General features: G+C 42.8%; 1 protein-coding gene across 1 annotated transcript in view; it reads right to left on the reverse strand.

Moving 5' to 3' along the window:
* The window catches only part of LOC308093436 (MAGUK p55 subfamily member 7-like), a gene marked incomplete at both ends in the record, with an annotated part of 30,830 nt that overhangs the window by 2,431 nt on the left and 7,224 nt on the right, over positions 1–21,175 (reverse strand). Inside the window, 16 exons of the mRNA XM_080439771.1 lie at positions 736–945; positions 2,243–2,310; positions 3,521–3,616; positions 5,668–5,779; positions 6,978–7,086; positions 7,933–8,026; positions 8,461–8,541; positions 10,767–10,943; positions 14,208–14,252; positions 14,910–14,921; positions 15,152–15,213; positions 15,853–16,049; positions 16,267–16,341; positions 16,656–16,741; positions 18,692–18,773; positions 20,785–20,922. Coding sequence (XP_080295897.1) covers positions 736–945; positions 2,243–2,310; positions 3,521–3,616; positions 5,668–5,779; positions 6,978–7,086; positions 7,933–8,026; positions 8,461–8,541; positions 10,767–10,943; positions 14,208–14,252; positions 14,910–14,921; positions 15,152–15,213; positions 15,853–16,049; positions 16,267–16,341; positions 16,656–16,741; positions 18,692–18,773; positions 20,785–20,922 — 1,644 coding nt within the window. The remainder of the gene's footprint in view (positions 1–735; positions 946–2,242; positions 2,311–3,520; positions 3,617–5,667; positions 5,780–6,977; positions 7,087–7,932; positions 8,027–8,460; positions 8,542–10,766; positions 10,944–14,207; positions 14,253–14,909; positions 14,922–15,151; positions 15,214–15,852; positions 16,050–16,266; positions 16,342–16,655; positions 16,742–18,691; positions 18,774–20,784; positions 20,923–21,175) is intronic.

A 21,175-nucleotide genomic window follows, 5' to 3' on the forward strand; every position in this document is an offset into this window, starting at 1 on the left:
GTATTTTGCTTTGTTTTGCTTTGAGAAAAACATAATTCCATGTTCTTGACCTCTTTAACACTATACGTGTAAGCATAAAAGGATTACAGAAAAGAAAGAAAAGAAATAAGAGCATATAGGTTTGTCATTCAGATGACTATGCTATATTTGCATGAGCAGGCGATCCTATAGTTCAAATCAAGCCTGTCAGCAGATGTGTAAAGTCACGTACATTTACTCAAGTACTGTAGTTTAAGTATTTTTTATTTTACTGGAATATTTCCAATACTTTAACTTCTACTCCACTACATCTCAGAGGCAAATATTGTACTTTTACTCCACTACAATTATTTGAAAACTTTTGTTTCTTTGTAGATTTAGATAATTATTATTACAAAACATACATTAAACCACTTTATCCACCAGCAATATATATACTTTGGTTATTTGACAATAGCCGATCTACAAGATCACAACGTGTCGCGATGCGAAGGGGCGTGAGCTTTAGATCTGCTATTTTCGAACGTTCTTTTTTTTTTCTTACATTTTGAAAACTTGTGAAATGGGACATTCTGAGTAACAAGTACTTTTGCTTTTGGTACTTCAAGTACATTTTGACGCCAATACCTTTGCACTTTTACCCAAGTAAATTTTCAATACCAGACTTTTACTTATAACAGAGTATTTCTATACTGCTGTATGGATACTTTTACTTGAGTAAAACATGTGAGTACTTCCTCCACCACTGCCTGTCACATGATCAGAGCATCTCTGCGTCTCTTTGGAGGAGTGAAGCCATCCTGCAGGCATCCACTGGACCTCTGCTTCCTCCATGTGCTCCAGGTCGGCCCTCAGCTCTTTGAACGCCACGGTGACGTCGCCATTGACAACCACCTTGTCAAACAGGTGACCGTATTGGCCGTCCATGACGTCCGCCGAGCCAATCATACCCTCGAAATCCTCCTCCTGCGAATGAAAAACACCTGTGTCAACAATCACTCCACACAACCTCCACAGGATGATTTGCCTGGATTCTGCTAAGGCGCAGCCTGCCATGGACGAGAAAGACGAGTTTATAAAAAAAAAAAAAAAAAAAGATCCACAGAATCAGGAGATAACGTGATCCAAAGATTTACTGCTCCATTGACTTGCTGTTTAAAGTATTTGGGAAAAAGCCTGTATCTCGGCTCCTGTGTTTTACTATGTATTTTTGGCGAGACATGCTATTTTCAACGGCGAATAACAAGCGAACGGGAGGTCGAACCCTCCATGATTAGCAACCATCAGGGGATCGATCATACTGGAGATAAATGTTCTGTGACTACTTGAAAAGGTTTACGAAATCGCAGTCTGGGCCTTATTTCGTTGTATACTCTGGCAGTGAAAGACGTGAATCCATTTCACAGTGATCTCAGTGTAGCTTGGATGGATGTGAAACAAATCCCATGAAAACGGCAATGTGTAACATGACTTGTCATTACATGCTGGGAGTAAAGGATAAGAGGGCTTTTGGCAACAGCTGCTCTGCAACTTGTAAGCATGGCCCAATAAGATGTGCCTGAACTCTCTTAAGGCTTTCGTGGTTGGCAACAGGCAGCCTGTGGCCATGTTGCAGCTGCAGGTGTATGACCCCAGCGTTTTAATAAGGGCAAGCAGGGTTGAACGCTGCATGAGAAGCCAGATGGGTGTTACGAAAGTGACCTGCAGTGATCGCCCGCCCTGCCAAAGACATGCACCATCCCATGACACTCATACAGGCAGACGCATATATTTGCTGCACGCTTGTGGAGACTGCCAGTTTTATACCACTAAATCAAGTGGAACTGTTACTTGGATTAGATTCCATGTTGTAACAGAGTATTTCTACATTGCAGTATTGATACTTTTATTTTTTACTTACTTACTAAGTAAAAGTATAACTTTTTCCAGCACTGGTTCAATGTTATGAAATATACACAACAAACTATTTTCCCCAACCCCCTCTGTCTGTCTCTCTCTCTCACTCACTCACCCTGCCATCTAGCCCTCTCTCATGCCTTCATTCACTCACTCACTCACTCCTGTAACTCTGCCACCCCCTTTGGCGAAATGTGTCCACTGTATGTAGCTTCTATGGAGCAGCTGTACACCCACTCCAATAACGCTCTCTGTCTCTTAAAACTCACATAGTCAGAGGGTCAACCATGTGGAAAACAAGGCATGTCTGTGTTTAACTGTGTATGTGGTGGTCAGGCAGCCGTCAGGCAGCCGCCTAGGAGGGCACCCTCTCCATGGGGGAGGCATATGCATCCTTGCCCCGCACTGCATTCTCCAGAAGCTTGTCCACCACGCCTGTTCTCGCACAAATTATAGTCCTGTGTGTACTACACACAATCTGTCTGTTTTAAAGATCTTTTGTTGTGGCTGGTTTTCTTGGTGCTCACGATTGAAGGAACATGTGGTCACGTCAGTGCACTAACTGGCTACGCCATGAGACTGGCTTTTTGTCCAAAACATTGGTCCGTACCCATGCCCATACAATTGAATGGAGGAGTTGTGGCACCAAGTGAAGACCTGCAAGATTGATGGAAAGTGCATGTAGGCTACCCTACACACATCTCAGCCACATGCATAATGTACACACACAATCAATGTACTTTTAGTACACAAATTACTAATAGGTATACAGCTGCAAATTGCAACCATTTTTTACCATGATATAATTATCATGACATGACATTATATGATGCTGTTATATGAATATCAAATGATCTAAGAATTAGCTTTAGGACATGACCCCTGATGATTGACATGTATGAGGAATCAATGAGCAACAACTGGTCCACTTGGAAGTGGCTTTTATGTGCAACAAAAGGAAATGGATTCTCCAGCATTTTGAGAGGACATGTGCTGCATTACAGCCAGTAGAGCCCAGGGCGTTTTTCTATACCAGAGCAATTCTTGAGATAGAGCGTTCACCACTTCCATTTGTGACAGACAGGTGTGTGTGATTCCGTGAAGCCACGTCCACCTGTTTCCGCGGGAAGTTACTGGGGCAAAGGCCTGGTGGGGGACATATCCTGCGGAGGCACAGGAAGTAGGAAGTAGCAGCACAGTGTGTTTACATTTGCCAGCAGAACATAGCTGGTCACAGATTCCATAGTATGCGATCCACAGATATAGAAACCTAGATACCTCATTGGCCTCTGCAGTTCATTGGAAGCTAGCGACATGCTTGGTATGGTGGCCACCATATTTCCGGGGGGAACGGGCACTGGCCAATCACAGCGTGTTGACTACTGGCCAACCCACAGCGCGTCTTTTCCAGGACTTGTCAGAATCTAGTTGTCCCGCCCCCACCTGCGTCTGATTGGCCTACTGAATGCCCCCTTCTGTGACGCACACGGAAATTTCCAGCTGCCCCCCAGAAGCATAGAGGAAGCGGAAGTGCGTCCGAGAGGCCGACGCTTCAGAGCCAGAGGAGGCGTCTACCTTTATATGTCTATGTATGCGATTTGTGACCAGCTATGTTCTGCTGGCAAATGTAAATGCTACTTCCTACTTCCTGTGCCTCCGCAGGATATGTCCCCCACCAGGCCTTTGCCCCAGTATATTCCCGCGGAAACAGGTGGATAGGCCTTGGAGAAATTCTCACTTCCTGCAGGTAAATAATTCACACCCAGGCATTGTAGATTCTCCTGGGTCAAGCTTCTTGTATTTTCTCTGTCTCTGTGTGTCCGCTTTAGAAACCACATACTGTATATTCTCAAATATTTCACCAAATCAGAGAGTGAGAGTGACTTACTGCAGAAAGTGAATTTTAACGAGCCGACCAAGGACTTTGCTGGACAGAGGTCAATAAGGGTCATAACGTACACTTTGGATTTATTCTCTTTTTTCAAATCAGTCAAACCTCAGGATGTATAAGGTTTAATAAGTGTAGCCATATTCTTATACATAGGGCACAATTGACCCCACACAGTAAAATCCTCAATACCTTATTTATACACTACAGAGTTAAATTAACACTGGCCCTATTTTACACTCTGGTGAATTGCTATCTTAGATACATAAAGAAAAGTCAAATTGCCCTAAGTTGGTCTTAAATCCAGTCCAATCACGGCGCAGGTATTTCCTTATATATAGAGAGGGCATTTTCATTAAGATGTGCGCCCCCCCCCCCCCACGTAGGCGGTTTTGCAATGCGTGCACACTGCTTTGCAGTCAAAATCCATCCAAATTCAACACAGCACTCACATTCAACAAGGTAGATGACATTTCTGAGAGACTCAGCATCATAGAAAACGTCCATGCACTTTATTTCAATAAGTATGCCTACACTTTATTACTGATAGATGTTGTTCAAGCCCCCTGGCTTCCTTTATCTATCTCTGCTCAACATGTCATCTCATATTTTAGGCTCCTGACATGCACAGCAGTCCGTCATGCTCAAGTGCTATAAAAAAGCACCTACAGTAACTGAGAATGAGCATGTCATTATTAAGTGTGAAAATATTACAGATGTCTTTTGGGCATAGGAGTCATTAGGCTACACTACGGGAGGAAGGCTTAAATTCTGACCCCCGTCCCCTGACATCATATTATATTATTAATTCTGCTCCCATAGAAGGTGCTTTCACTTCGTGTACGATCCGTTTCCACAGCAGAAAATTGTTTGACTCCTCCAACATGCTGAATCTGTCATTTAAAATAACAATACGCAACTAGCTCTTACAGGGAATGGGAGATGACACTCTGATTTATGTTTTACCCAAAACACACCCATGATTAAATCAGAGATGACCATGCACCTTGCACCTTGCGCTGCGCCAAGGAAATGTAGTGCTTGACAAACAAAACTAGAGTTGGACACACACCCAACACATTTGTGCTTTGCGTCATAGATCTTCTAAATAGGGCCATGAGGATTTTTCTGTGTAACAGAGCCTGTGGGGCAGGTCTAGCAGCTCTCTGAGGGTTTTTCTACATGTTGATGTGCTGCTGCCTGCTGCTGCCTGTCATTGTCTGTGTTATGCTGTGGATATACTAGTTGATTCAAAGTATTGCTCTGTTGTTGCTATATTCTTCTGTTGATGTCATAACGACACTGTGATCGTGTGTATAATTTGCTTATGCATAGTGCGGGATACTGCAACGACTCTGTGATTGTGTATATGTGTTTCTGCATAGTGCAGGGTACTGTATGTATATGTTTATTATTATTATTGACAGTGTTTTTGTGATGTTGTTCTTCTTTTTGCCTCCTTGCATTGTGTTGTTACTCTTTCAGTATCTTACAGTAATTATTTTACTCTGTACCTGTACTTTAACTATTGTACTGCCTCTGGCAACTGAATTTCCCCCATGGAATGGGTTTGTTGGCTACTGTTGACGGCTTTGAGTTGTGACAGGATATGACTGACTGGGTGGTTACATGATGTGACAGGATGGGTTCACATCATTGGATGGGTTGGGTGGCAACCGCAGTTGGTTTCTGCTTGAGGTAACTGTTGTGTCTCTGTTTAAGGTATTGACCTGATCTCTAATACATAGTGTGTGTGTGTGTGTGTGTGTGTGTGTGTGTGTGTGTGTGTGTGTGTGTGTGTGTGTGTGTGTGTGTGTGTGTGTGTGTGTGTGTGTGTGTGTGTGTGTGTAGTGACATTATGGTTAGCCTTACTGAAAATATCCTGGCTGGTTTGTTTTCTCCACCGTCAGAGATGAATTTAGTTCTCCTTCTAGTGAAACGCAGCTCTTCGATCCGCGGCGGCTTCACAAACACAACGTATGGCCTGAACTCAGCGGTGTACAAATGCTGTACTACCTGCAGGTGATGGAAACACAGAAAGGGGTAGTGGTGGGCTGGTGATGGGTGGCAGGACAATAATTCATTTTAATACAACTTGGAGCACAAACAATTCACACTCAGCGTTTCAGATTAAATGACATAAATCAAATAATAACAATTCTTGTTGTTTTATGTCATTTCTAGTCTAGTGGGGGGTCGAGTATGGGTAATTTTATGTTGTCATTTCAAATTGATGCAAAAGCTTCAGTTTCACTACTAAATTGAAGGTAAGGGTCTATAGAACATTTTTGGTTCGAGTGTCAAGCACTCAAATAAAGAAAATGGCCTCTAGGGGGTGTCAGCGGTTCCCAACCCCACACCAGTCTTAGCAAAATAGGGTATCTGTTATAACTTTTGATTGGATTATCCAAAATGGTATATATGGATTCAGGATCAGGAGTGGCAACTGGTATTTCAGACATGTTACCCAAAGAAGCAATATTTCTTCTGGTATCGGTGCATTTCCACAAGAATAGTCAGAAGAGGTCTATGTGCTCACGTAGTGAATGAGTGAATGAATGAATTGCTTGTTAAGGTTTTCATATTATGAGGAATCCAATGCCATATTCTGATTTGAAATCAAATGTGAGTAAAGTGCTTAAAACTCGCATTCCTTAACAAGACATTTCTTCACTCGTAAAAGTGTCTAACAAGACATTAGAGTAGAACCCATGACATCTGAAAGACCAGGGAGTCCTGGGTTGTCCCCCCGCTCCCCTGTACCGATTTGATAAGCTCCAGATTCAGGGACTGAGCTGGGCCATCCATATATTTCAGCATAGTGGTGGCTATTTTTAGGCATTAGCAGAAATTTTTGAGCTGGGCATTCAGCATGGATTCAGCACCCCTTGTTACCCCTAAAAACATGTATGCCCTACATTAACACGATTTGCCTTCATAGTTAAGATTTTTGGAAATCTGACTTACATGTAGACTAATTTTGATTGTTGCCATTTTGGAAAATGGGGAAAAAAAATCAATCTGGTTTCTTGACACTCGAACCTAAATGGTTCTATAGACCTTAACTTCAAATTAGAAGTGAAAACAACACTTTTTCTTCAATTTGAAATGACTGACTGTCCAGGCACCCCACTAGTCCGCCAGTGATTGGTTCTTTGATCGTTTACTCAAGCAAGGCTAGTGATTGGTCAAGTGTGATGGCTTTGTCACTCACATTTGGCTGCACGTCTAAAAGGCACACCTTGTTCTCCGCTATCACCTGGAGAACCGAGTCCATACGGATTCCATAATAGTGGCCCCTGTATCTGCCATATTCAATGAACCTAGAGAGAGAGAGAGAGAGAGAGAGAGAGAGAGGGAGGGAGAGGGAGAGGGAGAGGGAGAGGGAGAGGGAGAGAAAGTGATGAAAGGAGATAGACACGAACAGAGAATAGAGATAGCAGGCAGACAACCCAGCTGAAGGCCGGTACAGTACACAGTGAAATCCTGATAATTTTGAGAACTCGTCTGGCATGTTTAACCCATCGACTATGACTCATTTGAAATGAATGCTGACCGTTTTCCAAAGCATAGTATGGTTTGTCTGATCAACTTGCAAACTGGCTTGAGATAGGTAATCAACAGACTACATCTTTTAGTCAAAGTTACATTATTGTTGTGATTTAATGCATTTTACAGCACAGATTGATTTGAAAATGCTTGCCGAAAATAGTCCCTGGAGAAAATGTATGAACAAAAATCTATTGTCCATGACTTATTAATTGCGCAGTGATATTTTGCTTTAGTCTACTATCTGCTGGTTACTGAAATATCCTAACAAATATAAAATATATTCACCCCAGTAATATAATAAAAACTTTCCTGAATAAAAACTTTCCTTTGGCTCAGACAATGACTTGTGTTGGGAGTATGTGTGGGCTGCACATGGGAGAATGTACTGCATGGTTACAATTCAATTAAATGGGCTGACCATTAACAATAATATACAATAATACCTTATTATTGCTTTTTTATGTGTATTTTCCACCAAAATAAGTTCACTATTAAACGGTATGATTTGCATATTGAATTTCCAAAGTTCCCCGATAACTGAGCATAACTTCCCGTGGAAAATATTTAACACTTTACGGAAGTTTATTGAAAATTTACTGGAACCTTTACACCCCTACCGATGACTGATGATGTCCTCTTCAAACATCTGCCGTGAGATAAAATGATAGTCCATCCCATCTTTCTCCAGCATCCTCTTCTCTCGTGTGGTGTCTGAGCGAGAGAGCAGAATGAACGAGAGAGAGAGAGAGAGAGAGAGAGAGAGAGAGAGAGAGAGAGAGAGAGAGAGAGAGAGAGAGAGAGAGAGAGAGAGAGAATAGTGCTTTAACCAGATGGAGTTGTTTGGTATGTAGAATAGGTATGCGTAACCTCAGACTTGGGTCGAATATGTTTTTTCAGCTATTCTAGGCCTGGTAATGAACGCCAAAACATTGAAATGTAAATCAAAGATTTTTTTTCTATCAGAGTGTTAATTTCTCTGACTGACCTGATGGGGTGAACTCCCACCTTCCGCTTCTCAAAATATTTGATTTGGAGTTATTATGTAACTATAAGTTAGTATGTTATTAATCGTTATCCGCGTCATTGCATAGCCCAGTCTGTGGCTATGCTGTTAAACGATAAAGGATTTAGACGTGGTATCTTACACGGCATGGCGACACCGTAGTGCTCAGGATCAGAGAGCAGAAGCCTCTTCATCAGTTCACTGACACCAACACCGCTGGGCCCTCAGGACAAAGACCAAAAAAACTGTGTTTTAAATGGAAAGTGGGGTGTGGGGGTGTGTGTGGGGGTGTGTGTGTGTGGGGGGGGGGGTTATGCAACATTGCACTCAGCACTAATGTTTTCCTGACGACAAGCCCGGGATCAAACAGTCCTTCATCCTAGTGATTCAGTGATGCATCTGTATTTATCATTAGAGAGAGAGAAGGGGAGAGAGAGAGAGAGAGAGAGAGAGAGAGAGAGAGAGAGAGAGAGAGAGAGAGAGAGAGAGAGAGAGAGAGAGAGGAGGAGGAGGACCAGAGAGAGAGACAGAGAGGAGAACCAGAAAAAGAGGCAGACAGATAGAGCTTTGATTCCATATTGATTTCAGTCTGTCTGCATCTGTCACCAACACTCTCTCTCTCTCATCTGTCACCCAAAAGGCTCCAAGTCCTTCCATAAGGCCTTCTGGGAAATCCATAGCATCATGTCATGATGTGACATCTGTGAAGCTTGCACACTTCAGTATGAGTATCATTGTGACTGGGGGATGCATTTAGGATGAGGCACATGCTGATGTGGACACGGAAAGACATTTATACACACGTTAACACACACACACACACACACACGCGCACGCACGCGCGCGCACACACACATGCGACATAGCATCTGGGATTTTCTTCTGATCAGCATCACAGGCCCAGCCCCAGATTGCATCAGGCTGAAATGGAGTTGCTGTCTGCAAAGTAGGATTCCTGACATACCTGCCTTTTCCATCACAGAGCTGCGTGACCTCAATACATTACAAACTATCAGGTTCATAGACTCCCAGCTCTTACATTGCTAATGCCTTATACAGGCGCTTTAAAAACGGTGAAGAGGAGCATCATTGGGCAACGGTCCGTTTTTCAACAGATTCAAAAGATACATGATCTTTAAAAAGACTTAAATTGCCTGGCCTTGATCTACGCTGAGCTTCCCCTGGCGTTAACAGTCTATTGTCTCGTTCAAAGTGGGTAGAAAATGCATTTAGAACAAAGGTTAAATTTTCAACGGAACCAAACCTGATCCAGCCGGTCCTGTTTTTGAGATTTCAAGTTTGGCTTTCCTTTCCATAAACTCTTGTTGCCAATAAGCTACATATCCCCTATTGATGACCTCCGGTCAACGAAGAGCCTTTACTGCAGACAGTAAAACAGAATCCAGAGTCGGGGTGGACTCCAAGTCAATTAAAGCGGCCTAAAGCTAAATCCAAGCTGTCTTAACTGTTCCAGTTTGATGATGGAGAGCTTGGCCGATTTTTATAAAAAAAACGTATTCACAATCCAGTCATCTCTCTCTCTCTCTCTCTCCATCCATCCATCCATCCATCCATCTCTCTACTTCACATCTCTGTGCTTACAACACCTCTTCATTTTCCCCTGCCTTTCTTGCTCTCTCTCTTTCCTTTAAACCTCCCCACCCACCCCCCGCTCCTCTCGTCTTGGCCATCAGTTTTTCCTCCTTCGTGGATTACCTACAGCCATATTGCCATATGACATTAAAAAGGCCTGCAGTCGGGCCTCATGGTAAGTTCCCCTAGGGAGATATATAGCTAAAAGATACATACACCAGACCCGCTGGACTGGCAGTAAACCTAACCTCGGGTGGGCTCCTAAGCAACCTTTGGGACCACAATATATTTTTGACTCGAGTATTCTGACAGTGTTTGGTTTACTCTGATGGAGGTGGATTTTTCTTCCAATCAAGACCGAAAACCATTAATCTTCATCAATTGGTTCTTTTTAACCACTGCATGCTCAGACGTGAATGTGTGTGTGTTTTTGTTTTTATTGAATAAACTAAAGCCTCTTGAATCCACTGCCTAGACTATATCAGGCCATTGGACAATCTGGTAATGTTGGACAGCACTTGGGTATATACATTTCATTGGGGATTTCATTTTGCGGCCTATAGTGCATATTATTTCGTCCATGGTTTTGCCTAAGGTATGCATATACAGTACTTGTCAGTGGTATACTATACACATAATGTATGGCACTGTGGCTCGTCAATCCAATCACTGCATGGAAAGTGATTTAATGAGCTAATTATATGGTGCTTTAAATCCAGATTGATCCCGGTTGGTGGCCAAAGTCTCTATCAACAGCCACGCCACATCTTTTGAGAATTCCATTACTGGAATAATCCCAACAACAAGGGCATCATCAACGCGACACCTAAACTAGGTGCCCGTATCTTCTCTTACCGACCAGAAGGACGAGGCGGTGTCTGTCCTTTGGATCTCTGCGGTAGGGCACCACCTCCATGTAGGTGGGAGTAGTAGGGGCCAGGCCCTCCATGCCTACACTCCTTCTCCTCCGGGCCCGTGCTTCTCTGGCCCGGCTTCCTCTCCTTCCCAGTCGGAAACTCCTCCTCAAGGCAGCTGAGATAAATATGTGTGGGAGATACAGAAAGAGTTATTTTACATAATTATGTCAGATTGTTAAGAAGTCCCTCTCCATGAGGGACTGGCTGACACAGAATTTGTCCCCCGTAATAATGGCATTATTAATAACGACAGTAACCTGGCCCGTCTTGAGTCATAAAACACAGTCCAACATCTTTCCAGTGAGCGTCAAGACAGCAATTTGATCTGCTTTGTGGCAAGTTTGCTAGATCTCTGGAATGATTTGAGCACTTACATGATAATTTAAACAAATACTACCCTGACATTTTCACTAATCCACTGCCTTCCTGTTATATCTCTAAATAAACTCCAGCCATATTTCTACCCAGCCCACAGCAGTATTATAATCAGTCCCATCTGTTTGTTTGCGTGTGTGTGTGTGTGTGTGTGTGTGTGTGTGTGTGTGTGTGTTCGTTAGCAATATAACTTGAGAACAGAAGGGGCAGATTTTAATAATACTGTAATGATACATTTGGACGGATTGATCACTAGGCTGTCCGAAGAGATGATTAACTTTGGATTTGAAAAGGTCAAAGATCCAAGTCACAATCGAGAGCCGTAGAACTTTAGAGATGTTGGTGCAGGCAGGGGCAAGGTTATCACCACCTATATGCAGATCGTAGGGCTGTCACGATTATGAAATTTAGCTTGATGCTTAATTGTCACTCAAATAATTGCGATTAACGATTTAATTGTGCTTCTGTCGTTGAATATTATGAATACAAATTACATTTCTTTTTGGCTTTTAGGCTTTGTAAACAAATTATATAATAATTGTGACAGGCCTCTGCAGATGCATTTATTTAACTTTGGGTCTGCACTCAACTTGTAGCCACCCCTCACTGGGGCTGTTTAACACGGATTCAGATGGTGGCAGTGATATGCTGATGACAAGATGGATCATGACGACACATTGAGAGCATACTATGAGTACAGATGGGTGACAGGCATCCGGCTGAGCAATGGTGGTAAAAAGTACTCACATTGTTTACTTAAGTAAAAGTACCAATACTGCAATGTAGAAATCTGTTATAAGTAAAAGTCCGGAATTCAAGATTTACTTGAATAAAAGTACAAACGTATTGGCATCACAATGTACTTAAAGTACAAAAACAAAAGTGCTCATTATGCAGAACGTCCCATTTCAAGTTTTCTTAAGTACAGTACTTAAGTAAATGTAAGTTTAGTTACTTTCCACCACTGCTTGAGAGCATACGAGAGTACAGATGGGTGACAGGCATCCGGATGAGAAACCCCCCCCCCCTATAACACTTACACTGCCACCTCGAATCTGTTGACAAGCGCTATAGCTTGACTCAGTCTCAAGCTGCACCACTCCCGGTGCAACGCGAGGCAAAGAAATGACAAGTTGGGAAATTGAGCATTCTGGAATAATTCTGTCACGCATGGCTTGTAAGGGCTGTCTGACAACCAGTATCTCTGCCATATGAATGTGGTTTTGGTTCCGTTTGGAACCATTATGTTCCTAAACTGATGGTGCCATGGCTGTTTAGACATCAGCTGTAATTACACTCCGTAAACATAATCTGTCCTTTTGCCCTTGTTTGTTTGGTCTGCTCTCGGGGTTTCAGGGTTTTGTTGACATGCTGCTGATGAGTGACTCAACCTGACAATTTCACACAAGGGTCCGTGCGAGGGTAATAGATAATGAAAAAAAGCCCATGTTAGACGGAAAATCGTGAGTTGTTAGTTCTGCAAGGAAATAAGATCTGCACTAAGAGGGAAAACAACATTACAGAGTGTACCGACCATGATCTGATACGATCTGGCATGCGCTGAAAAGCAAACAGACACAAAATTAGGAGCAGCTCTCCTCCGTTGCAAAATACTCCAGCGCTTAGCATTAATTAGCCAATTTCTGTTTACTTTCATAAGCAATTTCAGTTCTGGGAGTCCTATGAGGCTCAGTGGTTTAACCCGCCAGCTCTGTTTTTGGTCTCTATTGGATGTTATGATATCTTTCAGTCTGCCAGAACCTGACTGATGCCTGTTAAGGATAACGGTTGAGAGACCGTACTTGCTGTATATTGCATTTTGATAGATTTTACATATATTCATTCACATATATTCTCAGTTTAAAGCCTGTTGACACTGTGCATATATTCACTCTCATATGCACTGTTTAGTCTGTATGTCCATATCAATTGTCAATAGATATTCACTCATATATCACCATTTATAGACAGTACATTTATATTTATATTCATAGACTGTATCAATAAATGTTATCTCATACATTCAGAGACCCGGTGGAAATGTATAGTGTCAAAATCTATTCTGTTTAAATGTATTTCTTATTATCATTTATATTAGTTTAGTTCTTGAATCTAGTAAACTAAACACGCACGTGCAGCCTGTACAGTACGTGTGTTTTTCTTAGCCTTGCCTTTACCTGTGTTTCTACAGTAGACTGCTATATAGTGTATTTTTCACTAACTCTACCCACTGTTGGATTGCGCGCATGTGTGCCATCAGTCTTATGGCATCTTTCAACCACATGAACTCTACCCCTTTTGTGGGCTGAACATTCAACAAAAAATTGCTGATCTACAAGCTCACAAAGCATTGCAACGTGAGCTTGCAGATCGGCTGTTTTTGTGGAAAAGAGAGAGACAGAGAAATACTAGCGGACCTAGTACAGAGCCCTGGGGGACCCCGGTCAACTAAGTATATAGGTTTTAAGTGGTTAAGTGATCAATAACAGTTTGGAGCTCAGACTTAGAGGAAAGACAGAGTCTGAACCACATCCTTGTGGGGGAACCTGGCCTGGCCTGAGGAAGATGAAATACAGGTTATTAAATACATATGACTACAATTGATAAAATGCAACATCTGCGATTCACCTTGCCTCATACACACGAGGGCCTTTCCATAATCAGCCATAATAGACCCACGCAAACACGGGCGTATGCAGGGCAGGCACTGTCACACGCGCGCACACAGCCCATCCGATCCATAAATTGAATTTGATCCGATCCATGAGCCTAGGCAATCATGGGGAAAATGGTACGACGTTTCAAAACCTCATTTGCTGTTCTAGTCCATCCTCCAACTCTCTGAACCACAAAACTAAATCACATAACCTGGTTTGTAAATAGAACCACGGTTCAGTTTCCTGCCCAGGGTTCATTCCATGTTCTCATCACACAGGGGGGGGAGGGAGCTCCCTTCTCCAGCGTGTCAGTGGGGGTTATAAGGGGAGAAAGTCAGATATCTCACCAATGTTGAGTCCTGTTATAGCTCCATAGTCTGCGTCCTCCATAACTGGAAAAAGAGAAGAGAGAGAGAGAGGAAAGAGAGAAATTATGGATTGAAACCACAAGACAATGACATATAGGCTATTCGGTACTCTGAAATATCATACTGGAAGCATGAGCACATGTTCTGAGTTCTGACCCAGATGTTCAAATGTCAGCAACAAAGTCGCAGTGTAAACAGAGACAACGACGACTAACAAGAGTTTTAAACCTAAATGATATTCGTAGTATATGATGAACACGGATGCGTCCTCTCCGCTCTTTCAAAATGATTGCTGGCGTTAAAGTAAATCACATCATGGGACGTTGCTTAAGCTATTTGCTATCTTAAGCTAAAATAATTCTTTAAACGATTTGGGAACAGGAATTGTCTGCTCTGGCCACAGGGTTTTGAAAAACGAGAGCTACCTGAAATCCATTAGTCAATATTTCAAGAATGAGTTCATCCTTGAAAAGTTTCAGTATTTTGTAAGCAGAGTTCTTGGTTTGGCTAATAACTTTCAACCGTTTTCCACTGTGATGTCAAAGTGCTGGAACGAAGCTCTCTCCCCCGTATTGATTGATCATTTCTAAGTGGTTAAACTTTCCAAAACCGGACAAGGAGACCGTTCTATCCAAAGCATATATCAGACATTGAGAGGAACAGAACAGGAGATGACAGTACCTTGCTCATCATCTGTGCAGCATGTGGAGAAAACAGGACAGGTTGAGTACAACAGAGGGGGAGCTGTGGGAGCTGCTCAGCCGTGACATTCACTTTGACCGTGACCTTTAGCCAGCACCTTTCACCTCTCGTCTCTGGTCCGAACCATCTCGGATAGGTTTATTGGAAAGTGTTTAATGAGCTTTTTTATTCTTTGCAGGTGGGGGATCTGGGCGGGGTGGGGGGTTATGTTTTCTGTTCACCTGTTTTCCTGCCGGCTCGCGGGGACTTGAACAAAGCTTGAGGTCGCTGTAGGGCAACCCTCCTGTAGGGAAACAGGGAGAGAATGAAAAAACAAGATGGGGGGAGGGGGGGGGGGGGGCAGTTGGGAGTTAATTGTCTTGCTCAGGGACACCTCGACACATTAGCGGGGCCAGGAATCAAACCTGGGACCTTCTGCTTCCCAGGCAGGCTCTCTACCCATTCAGCTATGATCGCCCAAAGCAGAACCACGGCCGCCCTGAGATCTGTAGTGTTGCTATAGCTCCGCTATCACAGTAGTTCCCCAAACTGGGGGTCGGGACCCCCCAAATTATTTTGGTGGGGGGGGGGGGGGTCCCTTTGGGGGGTTGGGCCTGAAAAGTTTTGGGAACCCTTGCGCTATCACACCGTAAGTGTGTCTATGTAAGTTGAGTGCCTTTTCCCCTCCTATAGCTGCACCTCGGGTTGGCTCTCACGGTGTCAGTTCGCTCGCTACCAGTCCCTGGTGCCTGACACTGTCGAGTCAGCCTCATCCTTCATCCACGGGAGGCCTCCGCAGCAGTACAACGTGCGTGCAATGTTGGCAGGAGGGAATAGATAGATGGATGGATGGATGGATGGATAGATAGCTGAATGGATACAGTATACTGATCCGTATACATATGAATAGATGACTAATGGATGGCCAGATACACAGACCCACCTTTCGTGGAGCTGTTGTGAGGGGATGAGGCCTGCGCGGGTGTTGCCATCTGCATGGTGACAGGCCTGCCACCAGGTGTCATCCTCCCTGCTGACAATCTGGAGGACGTCACCCCTCTTGAAGCTGAGCGCCGCCTCCTTACAGGGAACGGTGGGATCCTCCCTGGGATCATAGTCAAACAGAGTCCGCACAAACCCCTGTGGGAGGACACAATCAGCAGATCAGTACATCAATGATTGCTAGATATAGTCAGTGGTGAAGTATTGTATTGCAGTATACAGTGGTTAATTGTTAAAGTCAACAGGGAAACCTATTAGGTGTGAATGCAGCTCCTAATATAGGCCTACGGGTGCTCCAAATCAAATATACTATCTAATTATAAATAATACTATATTATATATGAAAAATGATCACCTTTTTATTTGTTGAAAGGTCTTCCTTGGTGGGAGCAGGTATCACTTTGAATGTAACGTCACCCTTTGATCGAGCCTTGAAACACAAAGGACAACAGCCGTCATTGGATAATTCATTTGAAAAGGAAGCAAGGTAGAAAAGAAGGAATAAAGGAAGGAAGGGAGAGAGAGAGAGAGAGAGAGAGAGAGAGAGAGAGAGAGAGAGAAAGAGAGAGAACTGAAATGGAAAACATTCAGGACATTACACGACCGCAATGGAAATAAGCCCTTAGGGCTTTTTGTGTTATCCTTTTAGCATCATTGTATAATCGTAACACTGTACTATTTGCAAACTGTTGATAAAGTATTCAATCGATCAATCAAATTCAGAGAAACAGCTGCTGGACTAACAAGGAGTGGGAGGATCTCTCTTGGTTTCTTGTTCTCGACTGATACTCCATTGACTTCTCTCAGCTCATCTCCTTCATGGATCAAACCTTTAAAAAAAAGAATGCACACACGTCAACATGTTAATCTATGTCGTCTGGTATCTGACATTCACTCTTGCAGAGGGGTCTGATGTACAATCATGCCTCATACACTATATGTGTTGAGAACCTCATGATTCGAGACATTTTATTGGTCACATCATGGTGTGGCAGACTCCGCCAGACTATGCTAACCATGTCCAACATAAAATAAAATCAAGGTATAATTCACAGAAGTTAATAAAAGTAGTAATAAGTAACAAGTGGGTAGACATTTTCAATCAGTGGTTCTCAACCTGTGGGTCGGGAAAATAGCTGATCTAAGCTGATCTAAAGCATCTGTGTCATTTTCGATTTGAACCACTTTAACCATTATTTTATATTTGGCTATTCATAAATAGCAGATATACAAGCTCATAGCGCGACACTTCCTGCCGCGCTATGAGCTTGTAGATCTGCCATTTTTGAAAAATCGTAAAAATTTGTGCAAATCTTTGAATATATCTATTTCTTAAAGCGAATATTTTTTAACTCAATTCTCTGCTCCTGGGGGTCCCTGGAAAAAAATATTTTGAGATGGGATTGGCGGCCAAATACATATAATTTTGGGGGTCCTTGACATGAATAGGTTTTGAGCACCACTGATATAACAACGTACGTTTTTCAGAAAACTGTTAGGATTTAGAAGACATTTGTAGAATCGGCCTCAGGTCTTAATGGGTTAATTGGTTAAATACAGCTGGGTCCTTGTTCAGAGCTCTGATAGCCTGAGGGAATAGAAGTCTGAGTCACTCTGTGGCGGCTTAGTGGCAGTGCAGCAGGCCTTTGCCTGACCGCAGCTCAGAAACCTGGCTCACATGCAGTGGTGGACAATGTGCTCAACTAACTCTACTACTTGAGTCAAAGTATAGTTGCTCCTGGTCAAATATCACTCAACTGCAAGTACAAGTTGAACCGTCCGATTTGTACTTGAGTTACTGGAGTGCTTGCTTTTAAAATCACTTACTTGTATAAAATACAAATCATGAAATACGTTTTCTTTTTAATATCAATGCAAACACATTTAAAAATAGGCTTTCTATTTCTGGAAAATCTATTTTCCAGACATGTAAAACATAGCAGCTCAACAAGCTCACAAGCTAGTGAACTAGGGCTTAAAGGGGAAATCCACCCATTTTCAATATTTAACTATGTCATTAATATAGCATAAAGGAGTTGTGTGGAAATAAGAAAAAAAATTTAAAAAAATTAACATTGCAAAAAAATGTAACATTGCAAAAAAATTAACATTGCAAATTACACTGTGATGACTCATCATGGTGTAATTTGCAATGTTAATTTTTTTGCAATGTTACATTTTTTTGCAATGTTAATTTTTTTTTTAATTTTTTCTATTAATTAGTAATGTACTTTTTCCCTTCCTAGAAGTGCAGTGGAGTCAAAAGTATAATTTCTGTCTTTGAAATGTAGTGGAGTGAAAGTATAAAAAAAACAAATAATTATACTCAAGTACAGTACATACAAAAAATTGCACTAAGTACAGTACTCAAAATGTACGTTTTTTTTACTGTCCACCACTGCTCACTGTGCTCAGATGTTAGGAGAAAGGAGGGCAGTTGAGAGGGCATATTTATCCAATCACAGATGTTTCATGACCGTAGGCCCCTCAACACAACCAGATGACTCAACTGTGCACTGCCATTCCAGAACCACCCCACCTCTTCCTTTAAAGTAATGCCAGGATTGTATTACGCACCACATAGAAAGACTTGATTTACACTTAGTTGCACGTGGGTGTCAAGCACCAAAAATAGCTGATCAATAAGCTCATAACGCATTGCAGCGTGAGGCGTTGGGACGTTGCAGTTAGGCCATTAGCTACAACAACTGCTATGGGGATAACAGCGTAATATGTTTTCAGTAGACTTCTTGTTATGAACAACAGTTTGCAATGCTCACCGCTCCTCGCTGCAGCTCCGCCTATCATGATCCTCGCCACAACAATCGCTCCAGTGGATTCATCCCTCTTAATTGTGGCCCCCTGTATATGTGTGTGTGTGTGTGTGTGTGTGTGTGTGTGTGTGTGTGTGTGTGTGTGTGTGTGTGTGTGTGTGTGTGTGTGTGTGTGTGTGTGTGTGTGTGTGTGTGTGTGTGTGTGTGTGTTGTGAGATGCAGGTGCAGGTGGGAGTATGGTGATGGATGAATGGATGGATGGATGGAGGGTGAACAAAGAGACAAGCCAGTGGCTGATGAATAGACGGACGGCGAGAGAGCTCCAAATGGACGGCGCAGAAATTAGGAGCATGTTGGTTTTATTAAGAGTCCAGACACAAATACTCCCATAAAGTCACTTCGTTCCAGCGAGAGTTATTTGTATAAAGACGTGGCCATTTAGGCCGGGCCGGCTGCGTTTTTTTGTGCAACAAACGAATGGCTGGAAAAGGTTATCCAAATCAGCATTATTTTCAACAGATGTTGAGTGCGGGAATCACAATGGAAAAGAGCATCTTATGTAGTTGACTACAATCAACCAACGCCAGGGTGTAACCCTGTTGTCTGGAAAATAGCCACATGCTGGATCAATCAAGGAGGCATGTCACCAACGGGTCAGTCCCCTTCCATCTAGTTTTGGGATCAATACAAAAGTATGTTCTCCATTATTGGCTCTGAATGCCCGGTCTGAGCTGAGTCGCTGACACTTAAGCATGCACATATGGATGCATGATATACACCACACACACACACACACACGCACACGCACACGCACACGCACACGCACACGCACACACACACACACACACACGCACACACACACACACACACACACACACACACACAAACTTTTATAACAATGCGTAACTCTGCGGAGTGTCACAGCAGATATATGGCAACAGAGATATGGAAGAATTGACTGCAGTAGAAAGCAGCGGATAAAAAAAAGCTTGCAGCAGCCCCAGAGACAAAGGTGATCCAGGCCGTTGCACAAACCTCTTTCCTTATGTTTTCCCGTCCAGCCGGGGGCTTTGGTCCTGGCTACACCTTTGCATGCGTGGCTTTAGCGGTCTCGCATTTGACAACATGACATAAATTCAGTAGGCCGCACAGGCGCGTTCTGTTTCGACTCTCTCTGACCACTTTTTCTTATTGCTTTCAACTGTCTCGGTGCGTCAGATGTTGTTGCTGGACAAATTGCATGGTTTTCAAGGCCAGTCGCCCTGTTACATGGTTGTCTTAACTTTAATACCTGCATTTTTCTACATCATCCACATGGCCTTGCTTGTTTTGCATGCCGCCGCGATGCTATGTACAGGCCTTAGGGGCCTGAGCATGTTTTAAACCTATTCCTGGATTGAGGGGGGAAAACAACATTCAGCTGGGTGGAATCCTGTTTACAGTCAGGCCCAAACTAGGCTTTTTGTGGGTCATGTTCAAAACCAAGGTTTTAAAGCGCTGAGTGATTTATCAGAGTTTGAAATGTCTTGAGTGACCCACAACATGATGGTTCCACTTGTAATGGTACTGTATGCTGTTGACTGCTCAGCAAATAGAAGTGAAATTCTGAGCCCAAAGCTGCACTTGTATTTTGTAAAACTTATGTAGAAAAGTTTTTTGGAAAATAAATGTATGTAGCAGTGATGTTTAGGGCTGTCACGATTATGACATTTTACTAACGATTTAATTGTGTTTCTGTTGTTGAGCATTGGAACATTATGAATACAAATTACATTTAATTACTTTTAGGCTTCGTGAACAAAAGTTGCACAGGGCATATATGACAAATAACTTACATAATTGAATAACTTTATACTTTGGTATACATATATGTCCTAAAAAGAACATGAATAGTGGATACAGCCGATCTACAACCTCAAAACGTGTTACATCGTGCCGCGTTTTAAGCTTGTAGATCTGCTATTTCCACTCTTTTTTTAAACGTTTGGACATGGAAATGATTTATGACGATTATGCAACAAAAAAAAAGCGATTATCTCAAATAATTGCGATTAGACGATACTGTAATAACTGTGACAGGCCTGAAGATGTTCACTAACCAGAGGTTCCTGGGTTTTGACCAGACTGACGATCTTGACTGAGTCTTCATCATCTTCTTCCAGGACGCCATCAGGTAACGGGGGCAGCACAGGCTCAAAGTCTTTCTGTGCTACAGCGTCATGGACCGACAGCAGACTCTGTATAGGAGACAGAAAACAAGATGAGCACGAGAACGCTACGCACACCAAAGTCCTCGTAGTGGTGCCGGCCCATGGCAGAATAATCTAAACAGTAGTTTTCCAGAGACAAGAAGGTGGCCGCACACACAGGTAGCTAAAGTGCCAATACTTTATTTTTGGACGCAGAGTAAACAGAAACCAACGTTCTTCAGGGTATACTATCATATACCCTCTGCGTCCAAAAATCCACCTCCTTGTCTCTTGAAGACTA

The sequence above is a fragment of the Gymnoscopelus braueri genome (genome assembly GCF_963280865.1).
Source record: "Gymnoscopelus braueri genome assembly, chromosome: 10".
Classification (NCBI taxonomy): Eukaryota; Metazoa; Chordata; class Actinopteri; order Myctophiformes; family Myctophidae; genus Gymnoscopelus; species Gymnoscopelus braueri.